Source organism: Spermophilus citellus, assembly GCF_964194105.1.
Source record: "Spermophilus citellus genome assembly, chromosome: 2".
NCBI classification, from domain to species: Eukaryota; Metazoa; Chordata; class Mammalia; order Rodentia; family Sciuridae; genus Spermophilus; species Spermophilus citellus.
In genome coordinates, this window is record NC_138183.1 from 132,685,073 (window position 1) to 132,710,343 (window position 25,271).

Consider the following 25,271-nt stretch of genomic DNA (forward strand, 5'->3'; position numbering starts at 1 on the left):
ATGGTTGAATTTTGTATTTATGGAATAGAAAAAATTCTTTTTTTATAAATTAAAAAGTACAAAAGGGTATGAGACTTTCACATTAACTGAAAGGAGATATGGGATAAATGTTGAGAAACACTGAGCTAGTAGCGTCCTAATTCATGTGAAACTTTCTGAGAAAAGGTATGATCTGTTGAGAGTGTTTAAGCCTGATGTCTGGTGATAGGGCACAGGTTGGAGGGATGGGATCAGTTAGCTGTCACTTTAAGGAAGACCTGGCCTCCATACAAGAAATGGGGACGACAGGATGAGTGATATGGCGCAGTTGTAATCTTTAAGACTTGGCCATTGTCTGACTTTGTATAAGAGAGATTCTACAAAAAAACCCAGAGATCCAAATACATAGTTTTCAAATGTGAATGACTTGATTAGTTATTGCCTGGGTGGTAGTCCTAAAAATAAAAAACCAAATAAAGTGAGAAAACATTGACTTTATCATCTTAACCGTAGGAGAGATGTGAAAAGTTGAGAATCAGAAAGAGGAGAAGATGCCTTGTTGCAGTCTGTGGAGATTTTCTTTGATTTGGGGGCTCTTGTGGCATTTTATAAAGGACTGCTTTCCTCACTGTTTCCTGAACTTGAATCCCTTTCAGGTTTTAAGAGTAATATAATATGTAGCAGTGTGTGCTAGCTCACTATGAACACAGCTAGAAAGAGGCATACTCAGTACAGCTTTGCAGGGAGCCAGTCCCCTACACCAAAGACTTAATGGAGAAATCTTTTGTATTTTTCTGGGCACTTCAAGAGTTAAACAGATTTGAATCAAGAAAATAAAAAAGTTTTCTACCTTTCTCCTCTCCTCAATTCAAAAGGCAGTAACACAGTTCTGGATATGTAATCAAATGTGGTTGTCAGTTGCTTGGCTAGTTGAATGGGAAGGAATTAACATTAAATCAGGCCTATTTGCCATCAGTCTTGATAATTTGTAAGAGAGAGTAGAGAGGACACTGATGAAATTTACAGATGAACCAACTGAGAGGTCCCATCAGGAAAGAACGAGAAATTAACTTTAAGCATCCTAGAGAGACTGGAAATGGGCAGGAAGTAGCCAAGCAAATATCAGCCTGGAAAAATGTGTATAATTCATCTGGGGGGGGGGGGAACAGTGCAAGCTACATGGCTGATAGTCAAATAAAGAAAACAATTGGGAAAAGTGCTTTAGAAAACACAGATATTACAAATGGTCTCCAAGAGTTTGCATAATGATGGTCTTTAAAGGTCTGTGTATGTTTCTTGGATTTAGGAGCACTCTTTCACTCATATATGTCAGATATACTCAGGTGAAATTAGGATGTAGAGAACATTTAGTCATAGTAGGATTTCTTTCAGGCCAAGGGTTTCATCTGCCTAGTTGGTTTGTTATTGTCTAGTGTACCTAAACTCTTTTTTCTAGCAATTAATTTTGTTATAACTTGGGCGCTTTCCTATTTCCAACCACTCAGCTACTCAGAGCTAGCTCTAAGGCCAAAGGAGGAAAATACACAAAGCCCAAGATTGAGCTTCCCTTCATCTGTAATAATCCATCTACTTCTTCAGGGGAAAAAAATCATAGCTCTGTTCTAGTTTTTAAAGGGCCTTCCTTTTGAGGAGGTTATATCTCTCCCCAAATCTATATCCATTTCTAATATAGAGACTAAGGTCCTGTTGTCTTGGGGTAGACACCAGATCTTTCAAGATCTTTCACATGTTAGCTGTGTATGTGTGTGTGTCAACTTGCCATGTTCAGTAATATACTTAGTTGTTTTGTCACCCAGCATTTATTGTGGTTGTCGCTGATAAATTAATCCCCAAAAGGAAACTCCCACTCTAGCTGGAGTCATTGCAGCATCCAGTGGAGTGACAATGAGAATGGAGGGCAGCCACGTCCCTGGAGAAATGTCATCTGGGTTCTGTTGTGTAGAAACTGATTTCTCCCAAGAATAAAGGCTAGGTTGGCAAAATGACAGAGACCCCATGGCAAGAGGAAACATCTGCGGTGAGTTGAACATCAACCCACTACCAAGATGGAACTGTTTCAGAAGTCTGCAGAGCACATGCATGAAAATAAGTGTCACACATCCAAGAGATTAATGGACAGTTAGTCCTTGCCCTCCAGGGATAATCACAAGAAACATTTAATGCAAAACTTATTATTCATCCAAACAGGGTAACTCTGTACATAATCATTCATAGCACACTAAACTATGTATTCAGATACGGAATACTTCCCTAGAAAATACTTCAGAGATGCTGTATAGTTCTACAGAAATATCTAAAATGTTTAGTCAACTACTAAAGCACCTTATTCACAGTTCTATACTACTATTCCAATCTCTATTTCCTAGGCTGTGTTGTTCAAATTGTCAGCTAAAGAATATTTTACTTATTTATTTTTGTGATGCTACAGTAGATCAATTTTCCTATCTTCCAGATTGGAGGATCAAACCATTTCTATTTGTTAAGAAGTATCTTAGTAAACTGAAAGGCCCCAGAACACCTGAGTTCTTACAGAACAACACAGATTTTTCTATGTGGCGAGATGCACATAATTCCATTTATTCAATATTGTTAAGGTTAACATTAAGAAAAATAGTTTGATGGAGCTACAAGCAATTCAGTGAAAACCTCACTCCACTTTTGGAAAGACCATTTGAGAAGCAAAGATAGTAAAATTGCACTTTATATATTATATAAGCTATAAAGTATGCATAGTAAGAATATCTCATTGAAGGTTACACATTTGCAGACATGTGTCCAGTTCTTTTTTCACTACCTATAGATTTGGGTCTCTTTCATTTACGTATATACAGATGTTATTTTGGGGATCATCTGATTGCTTTAGGAAATTTCATAAAAGCATTATCAGCAGAAGAACTGTGTCACATGCTATACCTACTTTTATTTAGAATGTAGATTATATCCCTAATTTATAGACTACATTGTATTTTTTATTTTTCTCTCTCTCTTTTTAATATTTATTTTTTGGTTGTAACTGGACACAATATCTTTATTTTATCTACTTACTTTTATGTGATGCTGAGGATCGAACCCAGGGCTAGGTGAGTGTTCTACTGCTGAGCCACAGTCCCAGCCCCATAGACTGCATTTTAGATGCTTATATCAACATGTAACCGTCAGGTTAAAGCCATTTTTACATTGACACACAGACATCTGGAACTGAACTAAAAGTAAGGGGATGGAATTATTTATATTTGGTTAGCTAAGTGGTTAATTGCTGTTGATTATGAGTTAAGATTTAATGTACTAGAAAATTTTAAATCAGCGTGGTTTGTCATGCTGAAATTTGTGGTTATGACCACTTTACAAATTTAACTCAGGTTAGATACTACTATCCATTGCACTTTAGTAATTAAGAGTCATACTTAAGAACAAAAGTAAACCTGCTATTATGTACTGTTTCATTTATCTGAAAAGTGATGATAAAGAATAAGTAATAGAAATTGTACTTTTCTCTTGTTATGTATCTATAATTTCAGTCAGACATGGTGGTACATGCCTGTAGTCCCAATAGCATAGAAGGCTGAGGCAGAAGGATCACAAGTTGGAGGCTAGCCTGAGCAATTTAGCAAGGCCCTAAGCAACTTAATGAGACCCTATCTAAAAAAATAAAAAAGGGCTGGGCATGTGGCTCAATTATTAAGTGTCCCTGGGTTCAATCTCCAGTACCCAAACAAAACAAAAATTTCATAATTTCTAAATGTATATTTAATACGCTCATTTATTCTTGGCACATAAACCTGTAGCAGTCCACTGATACCTTGTAGTTAGCCCTTGCTCTTCCATTTTGCCCACCCCTCAGTCCTGCCACATTAATATAACTTCACTGTCCTTTATTCTGACAAATTTTCTATATAATCATATTGTTAGAATACACATAGACTTCATTCAAAAATCTCATCCTACAACTTTGCCTTAAATTAAAGAGCAGGAAAAAGGAAACTAAAAGGAAAAGAAGGAGGATGTAAAGCATCTCATTGTCTGGTAAGTCCTCAGGCTTTTTTTTTTTTTTTTACAAACATTATGAAATTCACTTGTGTTAACCCATGTAAATAAATTATTAATTTATAACATTTTGTTTGTAGGAACTGCCCTGATTTTTCAGATTCTGGCAAGTATTTCTTTTTTCCCCTCCGCTCACTTTTACTTCTTTTAAATGAAAGCTTTTCTTTCTGATCTGATACTTCTTTGTCTTTTAAATATAGGTTTTAGCACCTTTGCATTACCTTCAGATTCTTGCAGAGAAATGAAACATCACGCTCACTTAGTGTGTCTGACTTCATCTGATTGGAGGAGTACATTAAGTTTCTGGCTGCGCTCTTTCTCACTGTCCCAAGAATCTCATGATGCTAAAGACAATCATTGCTTGTCATCCAGGGGACTGAAGTTTTAAGTCAGATGTCTTCAAAGCTAACAGATATTAGAAAAAAACACACAAGCAACAGAGCTAACATTGAACAATGACAGAGATAAATGGGGTGAGTATATCAATTTAATCCCACGTTAATATGCATGTCTCATCTTACTGTTGGGTCTGTGTGTCATAAAATACTTTCATTGATTAGTTTAATTGTTGCTCTCTAATAATTTATGCACTGGCTTGAGAGAAAGGCTACAAAAAGTCTGATGTTCCAGTGTTCCAGTGTTTATTATTTACTTACTTAACTTTACATCTTACATTTTTGAAGTCCTACTGTCTGTCCTTTACTATGTGCTTGGTGCTAGATACTATAACTTTAGAGTTTAATGTACATTAGTACTTTTACCAGGTCTCAGACAAGGCAGTCTTTTATGTTTGTCATATGTTTTTATTCTAGAAATACATAAAATCCTCTAAGACATTACAATTATTATTTTTTTACAGTTAATATTCATTCAGAATTTCTATACTTCCTTTTTGTTATGACCTATTCCTTTCAATATTTTCTTTCCTCTGTTGCTACTCATTTTTCTTCAACTTGAAAAAATTCCTATAGTATTTCTTTCAGTACAGGTTTTGTATTTCTTCTAGTGTAGGTTAGAACCAGCTTTTGGGGTCTAAACTTGTCTTCATCTTCCTTGTAAAGAGGAAAGGAGAGAATTACACACACACACACACACACACACACACACACACAATTGTTTATTGAATCCTAGATTGGCAGCTTCTTAGCTTCTTAGCATCCATGTTATTCTTGACATCTCAATGTTTTATTCTTAACTGAATGACAAATGTCCCCATAGGAAAAGTTGGTCTGAAGTTCAGGTTTACATTTACCTTCCCTCTAGAATGGCAGCCACTCAACTGCTTTGGTAGCTCTCTGATGTCTTGCACAGATTTAAAATAAAAATTTTTAAATATTTTAGTTGTTTTTAGCAGGATAGTTTCTCTGATTTTGTAAACTACTCAGTTATAACCACAAGTGAGGAATTTAATTTTTAAGAATTATTTCTAAAAAATCATAGTATCCACATGGATTGCCCTAGCCAGAGATATTTTTGTTTTTTGAAGTCTGAATCTCCCTTACTCTCTAATTTCATAATTTCTATCTAAGGTAAATTTCCCAATTATGAGACAGTAGAGTCTGATACAGTCTAGAAGAATGTACACGTCTCTGGCTAGACATGTGGCACTTGCCCTGTTCCCATCAGTCACACGTCTATACCCATGTCAAAGTCAAGTGTTCCCAGTGTCTTTTATACTTCCTTATATAATACAGCATTATGTTGTAACCATTTGTTTGCTTGTTCATCTCTGCTGAACTGGAACTGGACCTCTGCTGTATTTATCTTTATGATTTCAGTGCCTACCATAGTGCTTGACATTGCTGGAAGGTATCCAGCAAGCACTGTTTGAATAAAGTGTTTTCCTAGATAAGGTTATTTATATATCAACCATAATACTCATTAAATTCTCATTAGTAGTAATTTGAATCCAGAAAGATTTTCTTTCCCCCCTTGACCTAAACCCATATTTTATCCTACTTAAAGTCTGTGGATTCCATGCATTGAATCCATGGGGAGTTTCTGTGTTCCTAAAGTACTGAGAGAGAAGGACTAACAACAAAGTATAGGAAGAAAAGACACTGAAAACATGAACACTTTAAAGATCACAGTTGAATACAGTCTTCAGGGGAATAAATAAGGCATGCCATCCTCTTCCAGAGTCATGCTTTTCTAGCCCAGTGCTCCAATTCTGACTTCAGTGAACTTCCTTCTATGCCATTGTTCCCTTAACTCTTCATTAGCTTAAGACATGCATGGAAAGACTTAGTTCATTTTCAAAGCAAGCATATACTTTTTTTCTATATTATTAAAAGTTAAATTATTTTATCATGTACTCAAATTATTCTCTACAAATGAACCTGACATACTTTGTCTTCATTCCAGATGATTGGTATCAGAATTCCAATAACTGTATTGTGAGTATATTTATTTATTTATTTGAAATTAAAATTGCTATTATCTTGAATTAAGAATTTGGTTTACTGACAGATATCTTATTCTTTTTCAGGCTTATATCATTCTTAACATTTGGCGTTTCCAATAATTTGAGCCAACAGAGTGCTTGCCCACTCATGCATGGGCTTCCTTTTACTTATTTTCCTATGCATCAAAAACATACTATTTTATATTTAAAAGGTGGAAATAAAGAATTCTTATCTTTATTATCTAACATTACCTAGCTCCTGCATACAGCTTTGTGTTTCCTAATGTGTAAGGCCCAGTGCAAAGTCATCTTAAATATTTCTTACTCTCTATTTTAGAATTAAAAAATGTATTTGTGAGCCTCCAGTTTCCAGATATAGTGAAATAGCTTGAACATCAACAGACAATAATGATAGATGGATTTTAGTACTTTCAAGTTTTTTATTAACAATTTGACAATATTAAGAGCATGACCAGAGTAGGCAGAAACTAAACAAGAATCTACCTTTGAGAGATAGTGTGAGATTTATGGGGTTTTGCCTAAAAGCATTCTTTAGTCTTGAGGCAAGTGTTTAAGAAAAAAGGTGTCAGAAGACTGAGTTCAAAAGCAACAGAACAATTAGAAAATTGGAAAATCCAGTTAAAGAGAAAAAAATTACTATCCATGTCCAAAAACAGGAAAATGTGATACTAAAGGGGGATAAAAAAGATCAATAGAAACAAACCCTGAGTGGGGCACTATAGCACACCTATAATCCCAGCAACTCAGGAGGCTGAGGCAGGAGGATTGCAAGTCCAAGACCAGCCTTAGCAACTAAGTGAGATCCTGTCTCAAAATATAAAATTAAGAAAAGTCGAAGGAGTACTGGGGATGTAGCTCAGTGGTTAAGTGCCCTTGAGTTCATCCCCAGTACCAAAAAAAAAAAAAAAAAAAAAAGAAGAAGAAGAAGCAGGGCTGGGGATGTGGCTCAAGCGGTAGCGCACTCGCCTGGCATGAGTGCGGCCCGGGTTCGATCCTCAGCATCACATACAAACAAAAATGTTGTGTCTGCCAAAAACTTAAAAAATAAATAAAGAAAGAAACAGCAGCAGATCCCTAAGATGACCCAAATGTCACAGTTAGCCAACAATGATTTTAAGCAGCAATTATAATTATGTTCCAAGACTTAAAGGAAAATATACACAGTAGATGAACGTAAGGGGAATTTCAGCTGAGAAAGAGACTGAACAAAGAATCCAAGTGGAATTCCAGAGCCGAAGAGTATAATAACTGAAGTGGAAAATTTACTTGATGATCTTACCAGCATATTGGAGACAACAGAAGAGTCAGCAAATTAGAAGATAAATCGATAGAAAATATCCAGTTTGGAAAAACAGAAAGAAAAAAATCAAGGCACACATCTTAGTTGAAGGCAGGAAATAAAAGTGGAGTGGAACTAAAGTGAAATGTTTTAGCAGTTATTTCTGTAATGAAAAATAAAGAACTCTTGAATTTTGAATGGCTAATTATTTTTGTGTTTCCTCTGAGAATGAAAGAGAATGCCTGTTTTCAAAGCGTTGTGTTTTGTTGACGTTCATAGGCCATTTCTCTCATGTGACCATAACTTTCTTAGCTTTCTCTCCTGTGCTTCCTTTTTTCTTCCTCATTCATTCCAGTAGCTGATGGCCTTTTCTTTCTGTGTGACTATATTTGGGAACCAGTGAGAATGAAAGAGGAGCTAACTTCTGGCACTGGACTAAAACAAAGGAAGCATGTATGACAAGTCGTCATTTCAGGTTCTGTTCTGAGGTGGTTTGATGTGTTTTCCTGTTGTATTCCACTATAATTGTAATTTCCAAGTTTTTGATATTTAACGCATAGCAAATCAGTTCATTTTAGACATCAGCTTTTCTTAAGAATCTGAATTCAAAATGCCAAATGATACTTTGAAAGAAGCCCATTGTAATTATTGACCCCTCTAGACACAGTTCTGTTTCTCTTGTTTTAAACTCTACAGGTGTTTCTCCAAAACCAACAGCACTTTTAGCAGCAGCACCCTTCCCTTGGTCCCAGTGATAGCACCTTATCCTCAGGATGGTTTGGAAATGAAGCCCCTCAATGCCATGAAGATGCCTGTGTGCCTGGCTTCCACAGTCCCTGACTGTGGCCAGTTACCTGAGGAGAGCATCAAGGAAAGGCTGGCACCCCTACCTACCCAGCATATCTGCTGTCAGGACAATATAAATGGCATCAATTCTGAATCTACAGAAGACACAACAGAGTTTAACAGAGGTACAGGGAGCTGGTTTAAACCTTAGGTTTCTAGATGGTCTTTAGTTAGCTGAGAACTCTATCAAGGAGAGTTTTCTCTGGTCACTCACGTATTTCTTAAGAGACTGAGCAAGGGTGTTGTGTAGTTCAGGAAAAGATTAAAATTCTATTATTACTCATATATTTTATCTCAGGTGGTTAATCCCATTACATTCTGAAAAATATATCCAAATAGGCTTGGATTGAGTTTGTATCTGAGCAGAAGCTTTGCAGGAAGAATGCATTTTGTAAACATGGAACTTTTAGAACTTTTAAGGGGTTTATTCTAATCCCCAATGAATTATATAACTGTTTATAAGAGCTCAATTATATTTTAAACTTTTTGTCTGGGGGGTGGGAGGTGGGATACTGGTGATTGAACCCAGCAGCCCTCTACAATGAGCTTCATCCCCAAACCTTTTTATTTTTTTCTTTGGAGCCAGAGTCTTGCTAAGTTGTTGAGGTTGGTCTCAAACTGACAATTCTCCTGCCTTAGCCCCTGACATCTCTGGGATTTCAGGTATATGCCACTGTGCCCAATTATTTTAAACCTTTAAAGTCTCTGTCTTCTCAGCTTCAAACCAAACATAACCAGGTTCTACTTTTGCTCAGTATTATTATTTTTTTATTACTCGAAGTAATATTTTTAGATTGCTATGTGAAAAATCAGCTTTTATCATTTCATAAAACTCCTAAACCTTTCTCTTTTCAGGAGAGAGCTGTGGCCATTCAGAAACAGAAAACAAAATTTTAAATTGGAAACCTCTGATTTTGCCACCTGTTTCAGAGGATTGTACTGAGAAGACTACATGGTCTCCTCCTGGCATTCCATCAGAGAGCTCATCAGGGGTCCTTCAGCAACCCCAGGAAACCTGAGGATGTGCAAATACATAGCCAGGTTCCCACCTCAAGCCAGTAACTGCACAGAACAGGCCTGGGAATGACCTGTGTGAAGAACATTAATTCAAATCACAGAAAATCATTATTTATTTTTTCGTAGTAATGTCATATGAATGTATCTTAAAATGTGTGTCCTTTTATATTATTTATGCCTGAAAAATGCCTTTCCCTATTCCTTCCTTCCCCCTCAGTAGGAAATGGCCTTTTACATAGTTTTCAATCATCTGGAGAGTAGAGGGATCACTCTGTGTTTTCTAAAACCATCAGTGACACTAAGAACTCCTTAAGCTGTGGGTACAGTCTGTTGGCTTTCAGCTAGGAGGGAGTTGCACAGGCCATTTGAAGTTGGCCCCCTTCACATTTTCAGATGGAAAACTGTCATTCAATATTATGTTAACAGACTTGAGAACATTTTGAAATCACACTTGCAACCTAATGTTTATAATAGCAGATCTGGCTGATAAAGTTTTACAAGAGTGCCTTCCATAAACTGCTTATTTACCTTCTGTCTGCCCATGGGCATCAAACAATGTTCAGTCTTCTAAGCACCAACCATAGCCAGTGTTGTGGACATGGGAGAGTGTGAGGTCTAATTGTATTATTGCAGGATGTAGGAGGACAAGTATAGCTGGAGAGAAACTAATGCCTTAATATCCCACTGCTTTAAAATTACATTAGTTTATAAAATGATCGTCACATGGCTCTTTTCCAACTATTTCTAAGAGTAGGAACAACAACAACAAAAAAGACAACTGTAAAGCAGTGGCTTGAAGAGAAAGATACACATTTTAAAAAGAAAAAAAAAAGGGAGGGCTACAGTGGCCTCTCTTGGCAGAAGCTCTTCATCCTGTTTCATAGGTATATATATGCTCATGGTGCCATACTACTTGACAGTAGTCATTTTCCCACTTCCTATATGGATAGCAGTTGGAACACATGAGTGCGTGTGTGTAAGTCGGTTTTTCATCACTGTAACAAAATACCTGAGGTAATTTATGTGTAAAGAAATACGATTTATTTTGGTTTCTAGTTTTAGAGGCTCCAATCCATGATTGAATAGCCCTATTGGTTTATGCCTATACCAAGACAGCACATCATGGAGGGGATGTGTGGTGGAGCAAAAACCACTTCCATCACAAACCAGGGAGCAATGGGAGAAAGAGGAAAGGGCTGGGATCTCACAGTTCTATTTAAGGGCATACCCCAGTGACCTAAAGACCTCACCCCACCTATTAAAGGTTCCACACCTCCCTATGGTGCCACCCTGGGGACCAAGCTTTTAACACTTGGACTCCTGGGGCACACTGAAGATCCAAACTATAGCAGAGTGTCAGAAAAGACTTAATTTTGAGGAAAAAAGTTTGTTTTAGTTTCCTGATTTTTTTTTTCAGAATGCATTGTAAACAGGCACCTAAAGCTTTGATAAACAGAGCTTATGCATCACAAGTTGCTGCTGCCTCTGAGTGACAAGGACATTACAACTGCCTTTTGGAAGTCTTCTTTCTCCATGTTAGGAAAAGAAAAACAGGAAAAAAAATCAAACACTATAAATGTATTTCAAATCTTGAGTCAGGTTTTCATGAAGTCACTGCTCTTTTTTGGATTGTGCATCCCTTTGGGGGAAGAAACAAAAAGTCATTCTTCTTACATAAGATCGAGCAGTTATAGCATAAGTTTTTTTTTTTTTTTAAAAACTAGTTTCTCAGAAATTGCAGTGGAATAGAATACTATGTTAATCAACTGTATGTAAATGCATCAGTTTTTCCTTACATATGTTTATATATTTTATAAATAGAACTGTTAGTGAAAATGTTCTGTTTCAGCTGGGTCACTAAGCTAGAGTTACTTCCAGTAGATTATAGGAAATATAGTGCCATAGCTGGATATTAGAACTATAAGAAAAGCAAGTTCTGCATTCCAATGTTCATGCCTGTAGTGTACCAGATTAATTCTTTGTGTTGCTTAGATGCAATTAGCTTTGGAGGGGGATAGCTGCAGCCCTTACTTCTCTGACTAGCAAAGGACAAAGTCCTAGTACATAGAACATAAGGAATACCCAGTGTGAATCAACTAAGTTATACAGAAGAAGTTTAAGGAAACTAGGGAGTAGGTGTCCCTGGCAGTCATTTTGATTCCTGAAACAGGTGTATTAGCATAAGCTTTAGGTCAGAAACTGCTTCTAAAGATTGAGTTTGAATATGGGACTTGTCCACGAGGAAGAGAAAATAACTTTACCTTTTGGGCAATCTCATTCTGGACTGCTTTATTTATATGATTAGTAACGCTGTTTTAAGTGTTATTCATTTTATTGTATTTTATTTATAAAAATGCCTTTATATATTGAGATATATAAATATGAATATAAATATATAGATATATATAGATATATATATATAATTGCCTTTATGTTTAGGAGTTATGAGTTCTCCCTAACCGTGAGTTGCTCTGAACTTTCATGCCCTGCAGGGTAACCAGAAACAGTCCTAATTAATGGTACTTCCCCAGGAAATAAAAGGACACAGGACATTGTGGGGGACAATACTCACATTTGTTAAGGAACTCCTGTGTCCCAAGTTCTGAGCTCAGTGCTAGTTACTATTATCTCTACCCTCACAACAAATCTACCAAATTGGTATGAAAATTCCCAAGTCACATAATGAGCTGAATTGGAACCCAGAGTATCTGTGGCCATCGTGTATGCTTCTCTTTTTTCCATACTGCTTTCCAGAAGCACTAGGGTTCACTCCTATAGAACTTGCCCAGAAACTTGTGCTGTCATCTGCCCCTGCTGTGTAATTCCTCAGAGGCTCTGTCTCTGCAGCTGCAGAAGACCTCCACCCCTGCTCCCCTCCCCACATCCCCACCCCACCCCGCCCCTTCCCCGCCTCCATCCCCTCGAGCCTTGGCAGAGCTCTGTGCTTGTTACTGTCTCTAGCAGGCCACAGTCCTCCCCTGGATGCCCATCATTCCCAAACCCTGTCCAAGACCTTGATCTTCACTCTGCTCAGTGATCATGAAATTGATGAGGCCTCTTCAGGTTCCTCCTAGTCCTAGTCCTCGAACTCTGATTCTTTGTTCCCCTGTTCCTGTTACGCCATTCCACCATCTCCCTTTGATTTTCTTCTTTCAGTTATGCACTGATGGTCTGATGGCACCTGCCATACAGGGTGCAAGTTAAATTGCAATGTTCAAAACCTTTTGAAGCTGTCTTTTCAGAAAGTATTTCTTGCTGGGTTTTGCTTTTATAAAACAGGTCTCTAAAGACCAAAGCATCCATACTGGGTTGACCATGTCACATCATTCCAGCTGTAATACTGCCAAGAAATTAATGTTTATAATTGAACTTCACCTGTGTTGCTCTATTTTTTTTAAAACAATGACTCTGAGATGCATGTTTTGTATCATTGAAAAGTATGTTTTTATTTTTCCCTAAAGGTGTAATATTGTTTGAAATTGTACATATTTTAAATGATGTAGCTTTGACAGGTTTTATCTGTTTGATGTGGTTTTATATTAAAAAGAGAATGCTGCTTTCATGGAGAGTAGCCCTTGAAGATGGGGAAGCTCAGATACCCCCTGTTTGTACAAAGTGGCCTTATGGTTTGTGATTGGGGGTGAGTGTAATGTCTGGAATTCTTTGGAACCTCCACCTCTGTCCTTAGCTGAAAATCCTGTGTACTCCCAAGAGCTCAGTAAGTTATCCCATTATCCTGACTGCAGAGATCAAGGCCTTGAAGAGTAAGATCCTGGGCAATTATTAGATGAGGAGGCTGAGCTAGGGGGCTGTGAAGAGACTGGGGGAGCCCACCCAACAGGGAGACAGGAGGGTGAGGGAGAAGTGGGGAGATTGTGAGGAGGTCCCCCTCACATCTTAACTTTTTACCATTATCCAGGGCCATGTCTAGGAGTGTCAACTCCAGGGTAGAAATTAGTCTCCTCAAAAGAAGAGACTGACCTAAAGAAAAAAAGTTTCTAGGTTTCCCTGACCAGAAAGCCAAGAAAATCATTTGTATTGGGTGTGGCCCTTTTGTATTTTATTCCTCATACTTAAATGACTGCTCTTTAAATCTTAGCCCCAGTCCTGAGAGCTTTGAGGGAAAGTGAAACCCTTTTCTAATAAAGTCTGAATCTGTGAGAACCAAAGGAGCTGCTTAAGTTTCTCCCAGTTCTCTGTCTCCTGTCAGGCACCACTTACTTCCCTTACTGCTGGCAGATCGGCCCTTGGCTCTCTGCTGAGTCCCCTGTGGAGGCAGCTCTGAGTCCTGACTCCTCTAGTCTGTTGAACAAGCATTCGTTTGTGTTCCACCCAGATTTCATACACACACACACACACACACACACACACACACACACACACACATGGAGCCAGTGAGTCATGCTGGCAGCTACAGAGTGTGACTTTGGAACAGCCCCTGTTCTCCGCCAGCCAGCTCCCCCAGGTCTGGTGGCTGGGTGCTGCTCCTGGAACACCTCCACTCTGTGCTGTGCTGGCCCCGACTCCTGGAATCGAACCACTGCAGGGTTGGTGGTGCTCCTAAGCTGCACCTGAATGGAGGGACACACACCTAGACCCTGCTTCTTCCTGCTAGCCACACGTAGACCCAGCAGTCAGCCTCTTTCTGAGTAAGTTGCAATTGAAATAACCTTCTGCTGGTGAGAGCATTGAGTGTTGTTTATTTAGGAATTGTTGAATCCACAGCCTTCCCCACCACCCCCGGAAGGAGCGCCAGCTTGCTCACTTCTGTAGCACGGGAGCTGGTTCCCAGTATCACCATTTTCAGTTGACTTCAAACACCTGGCACCTTCAAAAACTAGTCTTTTCTCCAGTTGTGTATCTTCCTTATTCTGCCACCTCTATCTTCCACAAGCTGGGCCAGGACTTCTTTTGTAACCAAGTCACTTAGGGACAGGTCAAGCTGGGCCTTTCACTGGTTAGTCTGGGTATTCAATGGGGAAGGGGCAGTTGGTGTCTTGACCACCTTGGTTTTTTTTGTTTTGTTTTTGATAGTGCTGAGGATTGAACCCAGGGCCTTGGGCATGCGAGGCAAGCACTCTACCAACTGAGCTATGTCCCCAGCCCTTGACCACCTTGGTTTTTAAGACTAAAGTCTGATGGAGGGGATCTTCCTACCTCCCACCTGCCTTCCCAGAGCTTATTTTTACCTTCCTCTTTGGCTTCATGGTGTTGCAGTCACTGTGATGGTGACATTTACTGGAGCATCAGGGGATTCTTGTGCAGGATCTAGACTTGGGGTGGTGGGTGATTCGGTGTCTACAAAAGAATAGGTGGGCAGAAGAGAGGCTTTGGGAGTGTCCAGATTGTTGTCAGACAAAGCATACAGAAACAGCCTTGGTCTCTTTGTACGTGGATAATCTTTGGGATAGAATTGTGCTTACCTGCAGGCACCTCAGTAGTTTCCCTTGCTCCCCTCTGTTGGTGCCTTTGCCCCCTGGGGGTAAAATGAGAGAGGAAAGTTAATGATAACTGTACTTCCTCTGCTTTCCTTTCCAACTAGAGGAAATCCTTGACTTCATAATGACTGGGGTCCCCAACTTACATAGGAACAAGCAACTGACCAAGGCCTGTAGGAAGAAAAAGAGAGGGGGCATTATTTGACTGACTTAACATGGATCCCAGGAGATGGCATTCCCTTTCTCAATGAGCTCCATGCAGGTTATCGAGAACCCAATCTGGAATGGCCCCAAATTCCTGAGCTTGGGGACTGGGGCTCAAATGATGACATCTAGCCCTGGGGAGAAGGTTGCAGCTAAGGAAGGGCCTTGATTCTCCTTTGGCTAAGGCTGGACCTGGCCACCCTGTGGAGTCAAGCAAGCAGCCCTTCTCTTTAGATTCCCACTCACAGGGGAAGGTCCGTGGGTGCCGGGCAGCATACTGGAACACCAGCAGAGAGACCACAGTTGCCACCACCATTCCTGTGCCTGCTGCACCCAACACTGCTGGATAGGCACTGAAGGGGGGGTCCACTAGGAGGTAAGATCACGGTCACATGATTTAGAGCCATGACGGAACTTGGGCAACAGTGGCTCATCAGATACCGAAGAGGCAGTGCCTGGCCCAACCAGTTTCCCCTCCAGCTGATGTGGGGGACCCCAGGGATCTGGAGATCAGCTTTTCCCAAAGAAAGAAGTACTCTGACTGCCTGGTGGCCCTTGATGGTTTGTGTCCCCAGCCAAATTCCCTATTTCTGGCACAGAATGCAGAAGGCCATGTATTTTGGCAGCTTGGAGCTAAAGAGAAATGGGCCATAAAACAAGAAATCCCCAAGATGGGGAGGGAGCAGCAGGAAGCTGAGAGCCCTCCTATATCCCAGAAGGTGAGACTGAGGCACAGAGTGGGGCCCCTTCTTAAGTAATCACCAGCACCCTGTTACTCCCCACACCCTCTTAATTCCTTTGGCTTCAAGCTGAATTTGAGTTCAACCCCTAGGCCTGGAGCCTCTTGAGCCTGCAGGAGGATGGGAAAGAGTGGTAGAAATTACCAGAGGGCTCTGAGGAGAGGGTGGAGAAGAGGACAGAGATGGGGTGTAGGAGAATCCAGCAAGAAGGAAGCAAAGGAATGGAAGTGGGATGCTCTGTGAACAGGATGTAACAGGGTCCTGTTTTCTGGGGAAAAGGTGAGTCCCTCCCTGGGTCCAGCCCAGCACCTGGTGTCTTCACCTCGGAGGGATATCCAGCAGTGTGATGATTCAGAGCCAGGATGCGGAAGGCATAAAGGACTCCCGGGTCCAAACCTCCCAGCCGCCAGCCCCTGCTCTCTGGGTCAATGTCACTAGCTGCAGTCTCCCAAGCCCCAGATCCTGGGCCAGAGCCACTGGCCCTCCGCTGCACCAGAAAGCTTGTCAGGTTCCCAGGGCCCTCGATGGCCCATTGCAGCTGCACCTCTCTCCGGTGCCGCCCATAGGTGAGGCGTCTGATGGTGACATTGGGAGGAGCTGGATACCCTGGAGATGAGTGAAATTGGGGACCCATGTAGGCACCTGTACATCTACCACTATGATTCCCTGAGCATTCAGATGTGCTCCTGGGAAGAGGAAAAACTAGATCGGAGTTTTAGACCTGAGCAGTTTACCTGGTCTCAGTTTCCTCATCTATAAAATGAGGAGGAGGAGGAGGAGGAAGAGGAGGTTGCAACTGCGTGGAGTTTTGCATGCCTGCAGTCAAAACTGCCTCAGACCCTTGGTGCCTACACCCATCTAGGGACCTGCTGTGGAGAGTCCACCTGGGCCCAAGTGTGCTCTGGTGTCCAAATTTTGGAGCAGAAAAATCCTAGGCAAATCCTTTCTGTAAAGTATTCTATGGCTGATGGTCTCCCACCCCGTTGCCAAACAACACACAGCACCCCTCACTCACTCAGGACCTCCAGCAGCACACTCTGGCTGCTGTTGCCCACGGCGTTACGGGCCACGCATTGGTAGGTGCCCCTGTGGTGTACTGGGTCAGCATCTCGGATTTGGAGGCGCAGGTGGGCACCCGAAGGGTGCAGCACAAATCCTGATGTGCCTGGTTCCACCTGCTGTTGCTGGGGACCCAGCCAGAGGAGCTGCGCTGGTGGCATGCCTTCCTGGAGAACACACTCCAGCCAGGCCTCTTCCCCCTCCAGCACTGACACCCGGGACTCAGCCACTACCAGGTGCGGGGCTTCTATGGGGACAGAAAAGGTGAAATTGGAACAAGTGATCAGTCCCAGCTAGTGGGAAGGCTTGAGAGAAAGGGGCTGGCAGGTGGTGAAGATGATGCAGAGCATAGGGGGAAAGACTAGGGCTGTGAAGCTTGTCCTGGGACAATCTGGCTTCTTGTTCAGACTCAATTGAATGCCAAGTTTCCATCAAAGTCAGCTCCAGGGTGTGCTGGTAAAAACAGTCATCTTTCCTGTTCTTCCCCCACCAGACCCCAGCCTCTCCTCCTGCAGGCAGGGGTCCTGCTTACTCATCCCTGCACCTGGCACAGACCTCCTCCCCCCTAGTGGCCCACCACTTCTCCGCTGGCCCCAGGCACAATGCTGGACCAGAGCAGATGCTGAATTTTTATAGACTGACTCTATGAAAAACTCAGACTCTCGGGTGCCAATGAACCTCCTGTGATGGAATTTCCAGTCCTGAGACTAATAGGAAAGGAAATATTTGGAGTGGAGAACCTTCTTAGAGCCCTCTCAGAAAGCATGCTAGTCACCAAGCCTTTGAGACCAAGAGGTAAATCATTTTGTAAGATCTATTATATGTGACAGATCTTCTGGTTTTTTTTTTAACATTTTTGAACGCCAATATTTAATTCTTTTGTCTTTAGTTGTTAGTAAATAGATTGGTGGACCAGATGAAGACAGAATGAAGACAGAAAGAGGAAACAGACATCTGGTCAGGCACCTCCATATGCAAATAGATACTAATGATGAAAACAATCAGCATTCCCATGTCATCTAGATCAATCCTGTCAGTACCCTAGTGACCAACCACATGTGACACTGGGTACTTGTAATGCAGTCACTTACTATTGAGATGTGCAGTAATTGTAAATACACTGCATTTTTAAAGACAAGATAAAGGGACTGGGGTTGTGGCTCAGTGGTAGAGCACTCGCCTAGCATGTGTGAGGCATTGGGTTCAATCCTTAGCGCCACATAAAAATAAATAAAATAAAGTATTATGTTCATATACAACTAAAATAAAAATATAAAAAGACAAGATTAAAAAATTAGCTCATCGATATTTTTATTATTATCAAATGCCGAAATGGCAATGTCTTGGATATATTGAATTAACCAAAATTTTTCACCTATTTCTTTTACTTATTTTAATGTGGCTAGTAATTTTTCTTAATTATATAAACAGCTCACATTATGTTTATGTTGGACCACACTGACCTAGTACGGATCAAAACCAAAACAAAACACTAGAGACCCTGGAAAAGAGGTGCATCAGTGTCCGTCTTGGCTCACTTTCCATTCTAGCACAGTCACACTCCCTGGACTCCCTCCTTCTGGTTTCAAAGGGCTGCTCCTTCTGGCCCAGTCCCAGAAAGCTAGCCCAGCTTACCCAGCTGGAGCCTGCAGTAGGGGTCAGGAGTCCTGAGTGGGTGAGAGCCCTGGCAGGTGAACTCTTTGCCAGCCAGGTCACCCTGGGCCTGTAGGAGGTGGATGGCCAGTGAAGAGCTGGCACTGCCCAGGGGCTGCTGTTGCCTGTCAAGCCATCTCAGCACAGCAGGAGGCTCGCCTCCAGGCCACTCACAGCTCAGCATGATGAACTGGTCTCCTACTGTGGCTGTGGTCCAGCAGATAGGGCTCTTGGGAGGTTCCCCTAGAAAGGAATTAGGGCTCTTGGGAAGAAATACTTGGCAGGCCCACCCTTCCCTCTTCCTTCATTTATTCCTTCACTGACCAATTCCTTCATCATGTGTCCCTCCTTTCTTCATTCATAGATCATTTATGCAGGACTCACCATGTGGCTGGGCAATGGTAGGGGCGGACACTGAGCAAATAGTCACTGTAGAACTGGGTGAGTATAGGTACTAGAGTATAGGTAGAAAGACAGACAAACTCCCTGGGGCTTCAGGAAAGAGAACTCTGTCTTGGCCATGCGTGGGACCTTCCCAGGCTGAGAGGAGGAAGAAGAGCACGTTTGGCAAAGAGAACACTAAGACGCGCATCTAGACCAACAGGCAACAGAGTGTAAGGTCTCTGGGGGCCTGCTGACCATGGAGGCTGAGAGAGAGTGAGGAGGGGTCACAGAGCTCTAAGCTAGAACCGAGGAGGACAAAGCACAGTGTGGATGTGAAGTGGGAGCTAGAGGATGAGTGCTGACCTCTACCCACCTCTTTGTTTCATGGCATGTCTTGGAGCCTGAGATCTGGAGTCCATCCCAGACCCACATCCTTCTGGTTTTCCCCTGTCACCCTACCTGCACTCTGAAATATCAGAACCCTGCATATCACTTGTGTTCACTCACAGATTTTGACCCTGCAGAGGGTGGGCAGTGCCAGGGCTGGATGCTGACTGGTGCAGGTGAAGACACTGCCATTAGGGAGCCCAACAGCTGCATGACTCCAGGTGACGTTGCTGGGGGCAGTAGGGCCAGTCTTCTGGGGCCCTTCCCATCGCAGCTGGGCAGTTGGAAGACCCCCAGGCCAGGCGCAAAGCAAAGTCACAGCCCCAAGGATGGGAAGCACAGCACAGGAGGGCTGTCCTGCAGGGGGATCTGGGTGGGGAAGTGGGTGAGGAGGGGCTGGAGCAGGCTCCATGGCCAGTGCCCTGCAGCCCTGGTGACTGGGTATCAAAGATAGGGAAGTAGGGAGAAGTGGCCAAGTAGGGAAGGACAGAGACCCTCTTAGGTGCAGGTACGGAAAATGCTGAGGTCTCAGGTCAAGGGGCTGGGGCATGGGGTGGGCAGGGTTCAGATCCCATGAGGAATCCCAGAAGCCCCAGTGGGAGGCCCCATCTCTCACCCTCATCTTTGCCCCTGGGCACCATGCCTCACTGTCACTACTCTACCTTTCTCTGTGCCTCAGTTCTGGTCTCAGGTCCATGGGAATAATCATTTGGAAGGGTCCCTCTTCCTGCCCCTTCCCGTGATTTCCTTAACTTTTCCCTTGACCCTGCAACCCCGCTTTGTTCTCCAGATGCGTCCTCCCACACCAGACTGCTGCCAATTTCTGTGCCACTTTCTGCAGAGTAGTTGGGTCAGCCAGAGCACAGGCCTATACAGGCTCCAAACCTGGGTGTCCCCCGACCCACACACTCACAGTAGATGGTGAGCTGAACAGTGGTCTGGGTGCGGATGTCCAGGTGGGTATTGTGAGCCAGGCAGGTGTATGGGCCTGTGTGGGTACGGCCAGCACTGGCGATGACATAGGTGGGACCAGTGTGGATCTGAGCATCATCATGGAGCCACACATAGTGACTGGGAGGGTTGGACGCAGCCATGCAGCTCAGGGTCACCTCCTCCTTCTCACTGGCCCAAAAACCCTCTTCAGTGAATCCCAGTGGCTCCACAGTGATCACAGGCTTTTCTGGACCATCTGGAGAGCAAGGAAGACCTGTCATATCTCCCCGGTCTTCATCCCGTATGTAATAGTATGTGGTACACACCAGCTCTGTGTCGGCCCACATTCCTGGCCCTTGGGTGCTCGGAGTCCCTGGAGGCCATAGGCCCAGTGCAGGGTTAGTAGGCACCCTGTGCTGTGGGGCCTCAGGAAACAAGGTGCGATTCTGAAGGCTTTCCTGAGGGACTGCTGGGGGCTGAGGTAGGAAGCACAAATGAGCTTGCTAGGCAGAAAAGGGGCATGGTGACCCACCCTCCTGGTGTGCTGGGAACTGGGTGGTTACTTGGAACTGGGATGGCTGGTCACTCTAGAGTGCAGAGGGAAGAAAATATGGAGGGATGACACAGGGCCTGCCCTTCTCACTTGCTCAGGTGCCCACCTCCCCTTCTCCTGCTTCCCAAGCTTGGTCTCTCTACCTCTAATGTTCTTCCTGACTTCCAGAAGGGACTGAATTTTCTGTCAGATTCCATTATGCTCCCATGTCCTTCTCAAGATCTCTGACTCACCCAACTCCTCCACAGCCCTCAGTTTACAGTTCCCACAAACTGCCACCATTAAGACAGAGTGGGCGCCATTAGTTCTTGTTCCTTAAAATCTCTGGAGCAACACTGCCCAGTAGATGTGTGTGAACCACAGATGTTGCTTTAAATTTTCTAGTAGCCCAATCTTAGTGGGAAAATACCCAAAAAACCCAAATCCAATCAATCAACAAGAAAAGCACCAATAGGTTTTAACTTTAATAATACATTTCATTTATCCAAATATATCCAGAGTTCTATTTCAATATATAATCAATTTAAAAGTTATTGAAGAGCTATTTTATATTTTTTCTTTCATACTATGTCTTCAAAATCAAGTGTACACTTGACACGTACATCTCAGTTCATTTGGATTAGCCACATCTGAAGTGATATTGGACAGAGAGCTCTAGGCCATCCTAGTCTTCATTTCCCCATGGGGCTTCTGATTTCTAACATGGGACTCTCAGCCTCAGCCTTTGGACCAGCTTAACGCCCTCTCTTCCCATTGTGGCCTCCTCCCTGTTTTTTGAGGGTTCAGTTGATCACTTGAGGCTTACATATTACAACCGAAGACCACTCCCCAAATCACGGGTAAAACCATGCATATGAATGAATATATGCACATTTTTCTGGGAAAAGGAGCTCATGACCTTAAAAAGGTTAAACATCCTGGTACTAGAGCTGAATTTGGCACCAACGGGCACAGCACCCTGTGGCTATAGTTTATTAGAATCTCTTGGAGGGCTGGGGGTACTCCCTCAGTGAAAGGATATGGGGAGCCTGGAGGTATGGCAGTGGGCCAAGTGTGGCTAGATAGGTGAGTGCTGGCCCTCTCAAACTGACTCACAGATGACATCCAGGAAGACTCCATCGCTGCTCAGTCTGTTGACGGCATTGCTGGCGCTGCACACATACCAGCCCAGGTGCGTCCGGTCAACCGGGTCCAACCATAGCAGTGGCTCTGTGACCCCTAACCGTGTTTCTCCAGGGCCTCTGGGTGTCTGATGGCGCCAGGCGAAGGTCACAGGCTCCGTGCCCTCCCGCACTATACATGTGGCTACTGCAGAGGCTCCTTCCACTGGTGATGGGTCACTCAGCTGTACCTGAGGCTTGGAGACAGGCACTGGCGAGAGGGAGAGACCCTGGGTTTGTTATTACAGAGCCAGGCCAGATCTGACTGTGTCCAGTGAGCCCACCCCAGCTGGTCATGGACTTGCCTGCTCACTGAGTCCTGAACATCCCTCCCTGCCAACTCTAGGTTTCTTCAGTCTCTGGAGGGGACACCCTTTAGATCTGGGCCCAGCACATGCAAAGAAAACAGCAAGCACATGCAAAGAGATACAAAGCAGCATGCAGATCAGCCGCAGTTCTGCTGCATCCCTGGCTAGGCACCTCACCCAGCACGGCCAGTGTGAGGTAGGAGTAAGTGGTGTGGAGCTGGGCGTCGGACACGTGCAGGGCCTGGCACAAGAAGTGCCCTCGTGCACCCTCCTGGAGCTCCCCTAGCACCAGGCTGCTGTTCCTCAGACTCACGACCCCCAGCGCAGAGGCCCCGGCCTCCACCTTGGAAGAGGTTCCATCAGTGACAGCCACAGGTCGTGGGACCAGGGAACCCAGAGGGGTGAAGCTCCACAGGACCACCAGTGGGGCAGGCCCAGAGCCACAGTCCAGCTCCACAGAGTTGCCGCGTACTCCTTGGATGGACACAGCCTCCTCCACTGGGGACAGGGGGGTTAGGTGGGATTGGCCTGGGCAGAGAAGGGACAACAGAGGACATCTGGGCTGCTCTGGGTTCTACACACACACACACACACACACACACACACACACACACAACCCCCTTTCCCAGAGCTTCTGTTTACTCTCCTGCAGTTACAGGTGGCCCAGCAGGGTTCAGTAAGACAGCACAAGCAGTTCTGGAGCTGGTAGGCAAGAGACAGCTCTTGAGGGATCTTGTGTTTAGATGCACTGAAGGAGAGGTTGACTGAGAATAGAAGGGACTGGGGCTGAGGTCCCCACTCCTCACGGGTCGTCAGACCATCTAACAAAAATACAAATTCATGGGCCTCACCCTAGACAATTGAGTCAGAATCCTCCAGCACGGGGAGTGGGCAGGGCCTAGGAATCTGCATGTTTAACAAGTACCCAGGTCAGTCTGATGAACAGCCTGTCAACAGTGACGCTGGGGATGCAGGAGATCCACATGGTCACTGGCAAGTCAGGATCTAGAAGTCCCTGTGTAAGAATTCCAGAGCTGGACCCCACCTGGTTCCAGTCCCACTGTAGCCAGGGGAAGGAGACAGCAGTCTGTATCAGCCTATCACCAGCCAACAGTGGAGCATGAGGACAACTGAGCCCCCATCCTTGTCTCAGGGAGCTCTTAGTATCTCAGGGGCCTGTCGGGAATAGTTCTCATGGGTGTTCTCTGCTGAGGGCTAGCTCTCAACTCCAGCTTTGGGCCAGCTACCATATTTCCCTTCCCACTAGAATATGGCCTGGGTGGGTCTGTTCTCTATAATCCTTGGCAGGTTTGCCTGGAAGGATAACCAAATGACAGGAGCCATTGACACTAGCTCCTCCGACTACATGCACCCTTCCTGCCAGGCTCTGGACTGGCACTCTTCAGTGCATGGCCTATTGACCTTTTATTCTAAGAACACTGTGAGGCAGTTAATAACAGTGACTCTGAGGAACTAAGTCACTTTGCCCAAAAACATACAGTAGGTGGTGGATCTGGGATTGGAGTCCTAACTACCAGTCTTAGACTCTATCCACTTCTATCAGCTTCTCCAGAGACAGAAGAAGAGAAGACAAGTATGTAGTTGGTGGGAAGAGATGGTACACAATTCTGATGTTGCATTGCTTCAGAAGAAAAACACCTAACATGAAACAGGTTGTAAGCTTAGGAGTTATATAGTTAGATCTGGATTGAGAAAGTTTCCAGCTTTTGAGGGGATTTAGATCAGCTTGAAGACCATTACAGTAGCCTACGTGAGAGATGCTGGCAACCCAAGCCAGTTTACAACCTGATGACAACCTCAGGATAGCTCTTTCTTCTTAGGGTCATGCAGGGTGCTATTACCTATGTGGCACATAGTAGTTGCTCAGTGCATTCTAGTTAAATGTCTAACAATTGAATGACAAATGGATCTCATTGAATGGTTATGCAAGTGCAAAAGCAGGATCCCCAAGGAAGAAATAAGGGAAATGAACCACACAGGGGGTCTGAGCACTCACCTGAGTCCCCTAGATGCAGAAGGCAGAAGTGTAACAGCAGTGGGAGGTCGAATGGTCTGTGCTGGACCCTCTCGCCCACCATGGCTCCATCTCCCTAATGGCTGCCCATCTGAGGCTCCTACTTAACTCTTGGGCTCCCTGTCCCACAGCACAGCCTTCCCTGGGGGATGGGGTCTGGCTCAGGTTGCTAACCTCAGCTCTTCCTATACCTCTACCCCTGCTCTCCTGTTACTGTCACTGCCCTGATTACTCATGAATAATTTATCAGATGATTCATTCTATCCATAACGCAGAGTTGGGGAGCGTCAGGGCCCAGCTGGGGAAAACCCAAGGGAGAAGACCATGTGCTCCTTGCATTTCCATTTGAATGATATTGTGAAATTAGAGTCACTGAACATGGAGTTGAAAAAGGCCCCCCATCTCATCGAGTCTGACCATCTGCCCCATGCAGAGCTCCCAAGCTGAACTAAGGTTCCACACACCTGTAAGTGCACTTAAGTCCCTTCCTGGTTGTCCTCACAGTTTGTGGGGAGAAACTGGAGGGGTGGTGAAAGAAGCTGTGGTGTCAAACGCAGCTGAAGACGGGGTCAGATTTTGATGTCCTCTGGTGGGAGGGTTGAGGGCAGGGTGATTCCTGGACCTGGTGAGAAGCAGGATCTCATGTCTGGTGTTAGGTTCACAGGGGCTCAGCCAGGATAGGAACTGTCAGAGTTGAGAGCGAGGCATGCTCTTCATGGGCCTGGAGATGCTCTCCGAAGCACACTGGCCTCTCACTTGCACCAAGACAGCAGCCCTCTGGATGAACACTTCCCCTCTCCCCAATC

At 43.8% G+C, this 25,271-nt stretch overlaps 2 protein-coding genes across 8 annotated transcripts in view; one reads left to right on the plus strand and one right to left on the minus strand.

Moving 5' to 3' along the window:
• The window catches only part of CDON (cell adhesion associated, oncogene regulated), a gene marked incomplete at its 5' end in the record, with an annotated part of 95,961 nt that extends 82,788 nt beyond the window's left edge, over positions 1 to 13,173 (plus strand). For 5 of the 7 annotated variants that reach the window (XM_081273545.1, XM_081273543.1, XM_081273546.1 and 2 more), the window contains 2 exons: positions 8,445 to 8,719; positions 9,450 to 13,173. In XM_081273545.1, coding sequence (XP_081129671.1) covers positions 8,445 to 8,719; positions 9,450 to 9,613 — 439 coding nt within the window. In that variant the 3' untranslated portion in view covers positions 9,614 to 13,173. The other 2 variants (XR_014019587.1, XM_081273547.1) reach the window with 2 other exon arrangements.
• A 1,302-nt stretch (positions 13,174 to 14,475) lies between these two features.
• VSIG10L2 (V-set and immunoglobulin domain containing 10 like 2) lies at positions 14,476 to 24,529 on the minus strand (the record flags this gene model as incomplete). The annotated part of the gene is made up of 13 exons (XM_081280601.1): positions 14,476 to 14,574; positions 14,801 to 14,909; positions 15,035 to 15,087; positions 15,196 to 15,220; positions 15,500 to 15,622; positions 16,303 to 16,599; positions 17,009 to 17,299; positions 18,688 to 18,948; positions 19,597 to 19,845; positions 20,390 to 20,665; positions 22,058 to 22,333; positions 22,608 to 22,958; positions 24,448 to 24,529. 12 exons carry the CDS (start codon positions 24,527 to 24,529, stop codon positions 14,815 to 14,817), a joined length of 2,379 nt encoding a protein of 792 aa, XP_081136727.1. The 3' UTR covers positions 14,476 to 14,574; positions 14,801 to 14,814.
• Between the last annotated feature and the right edge of the window lie 742 nt (positions 24,530 to 25,271).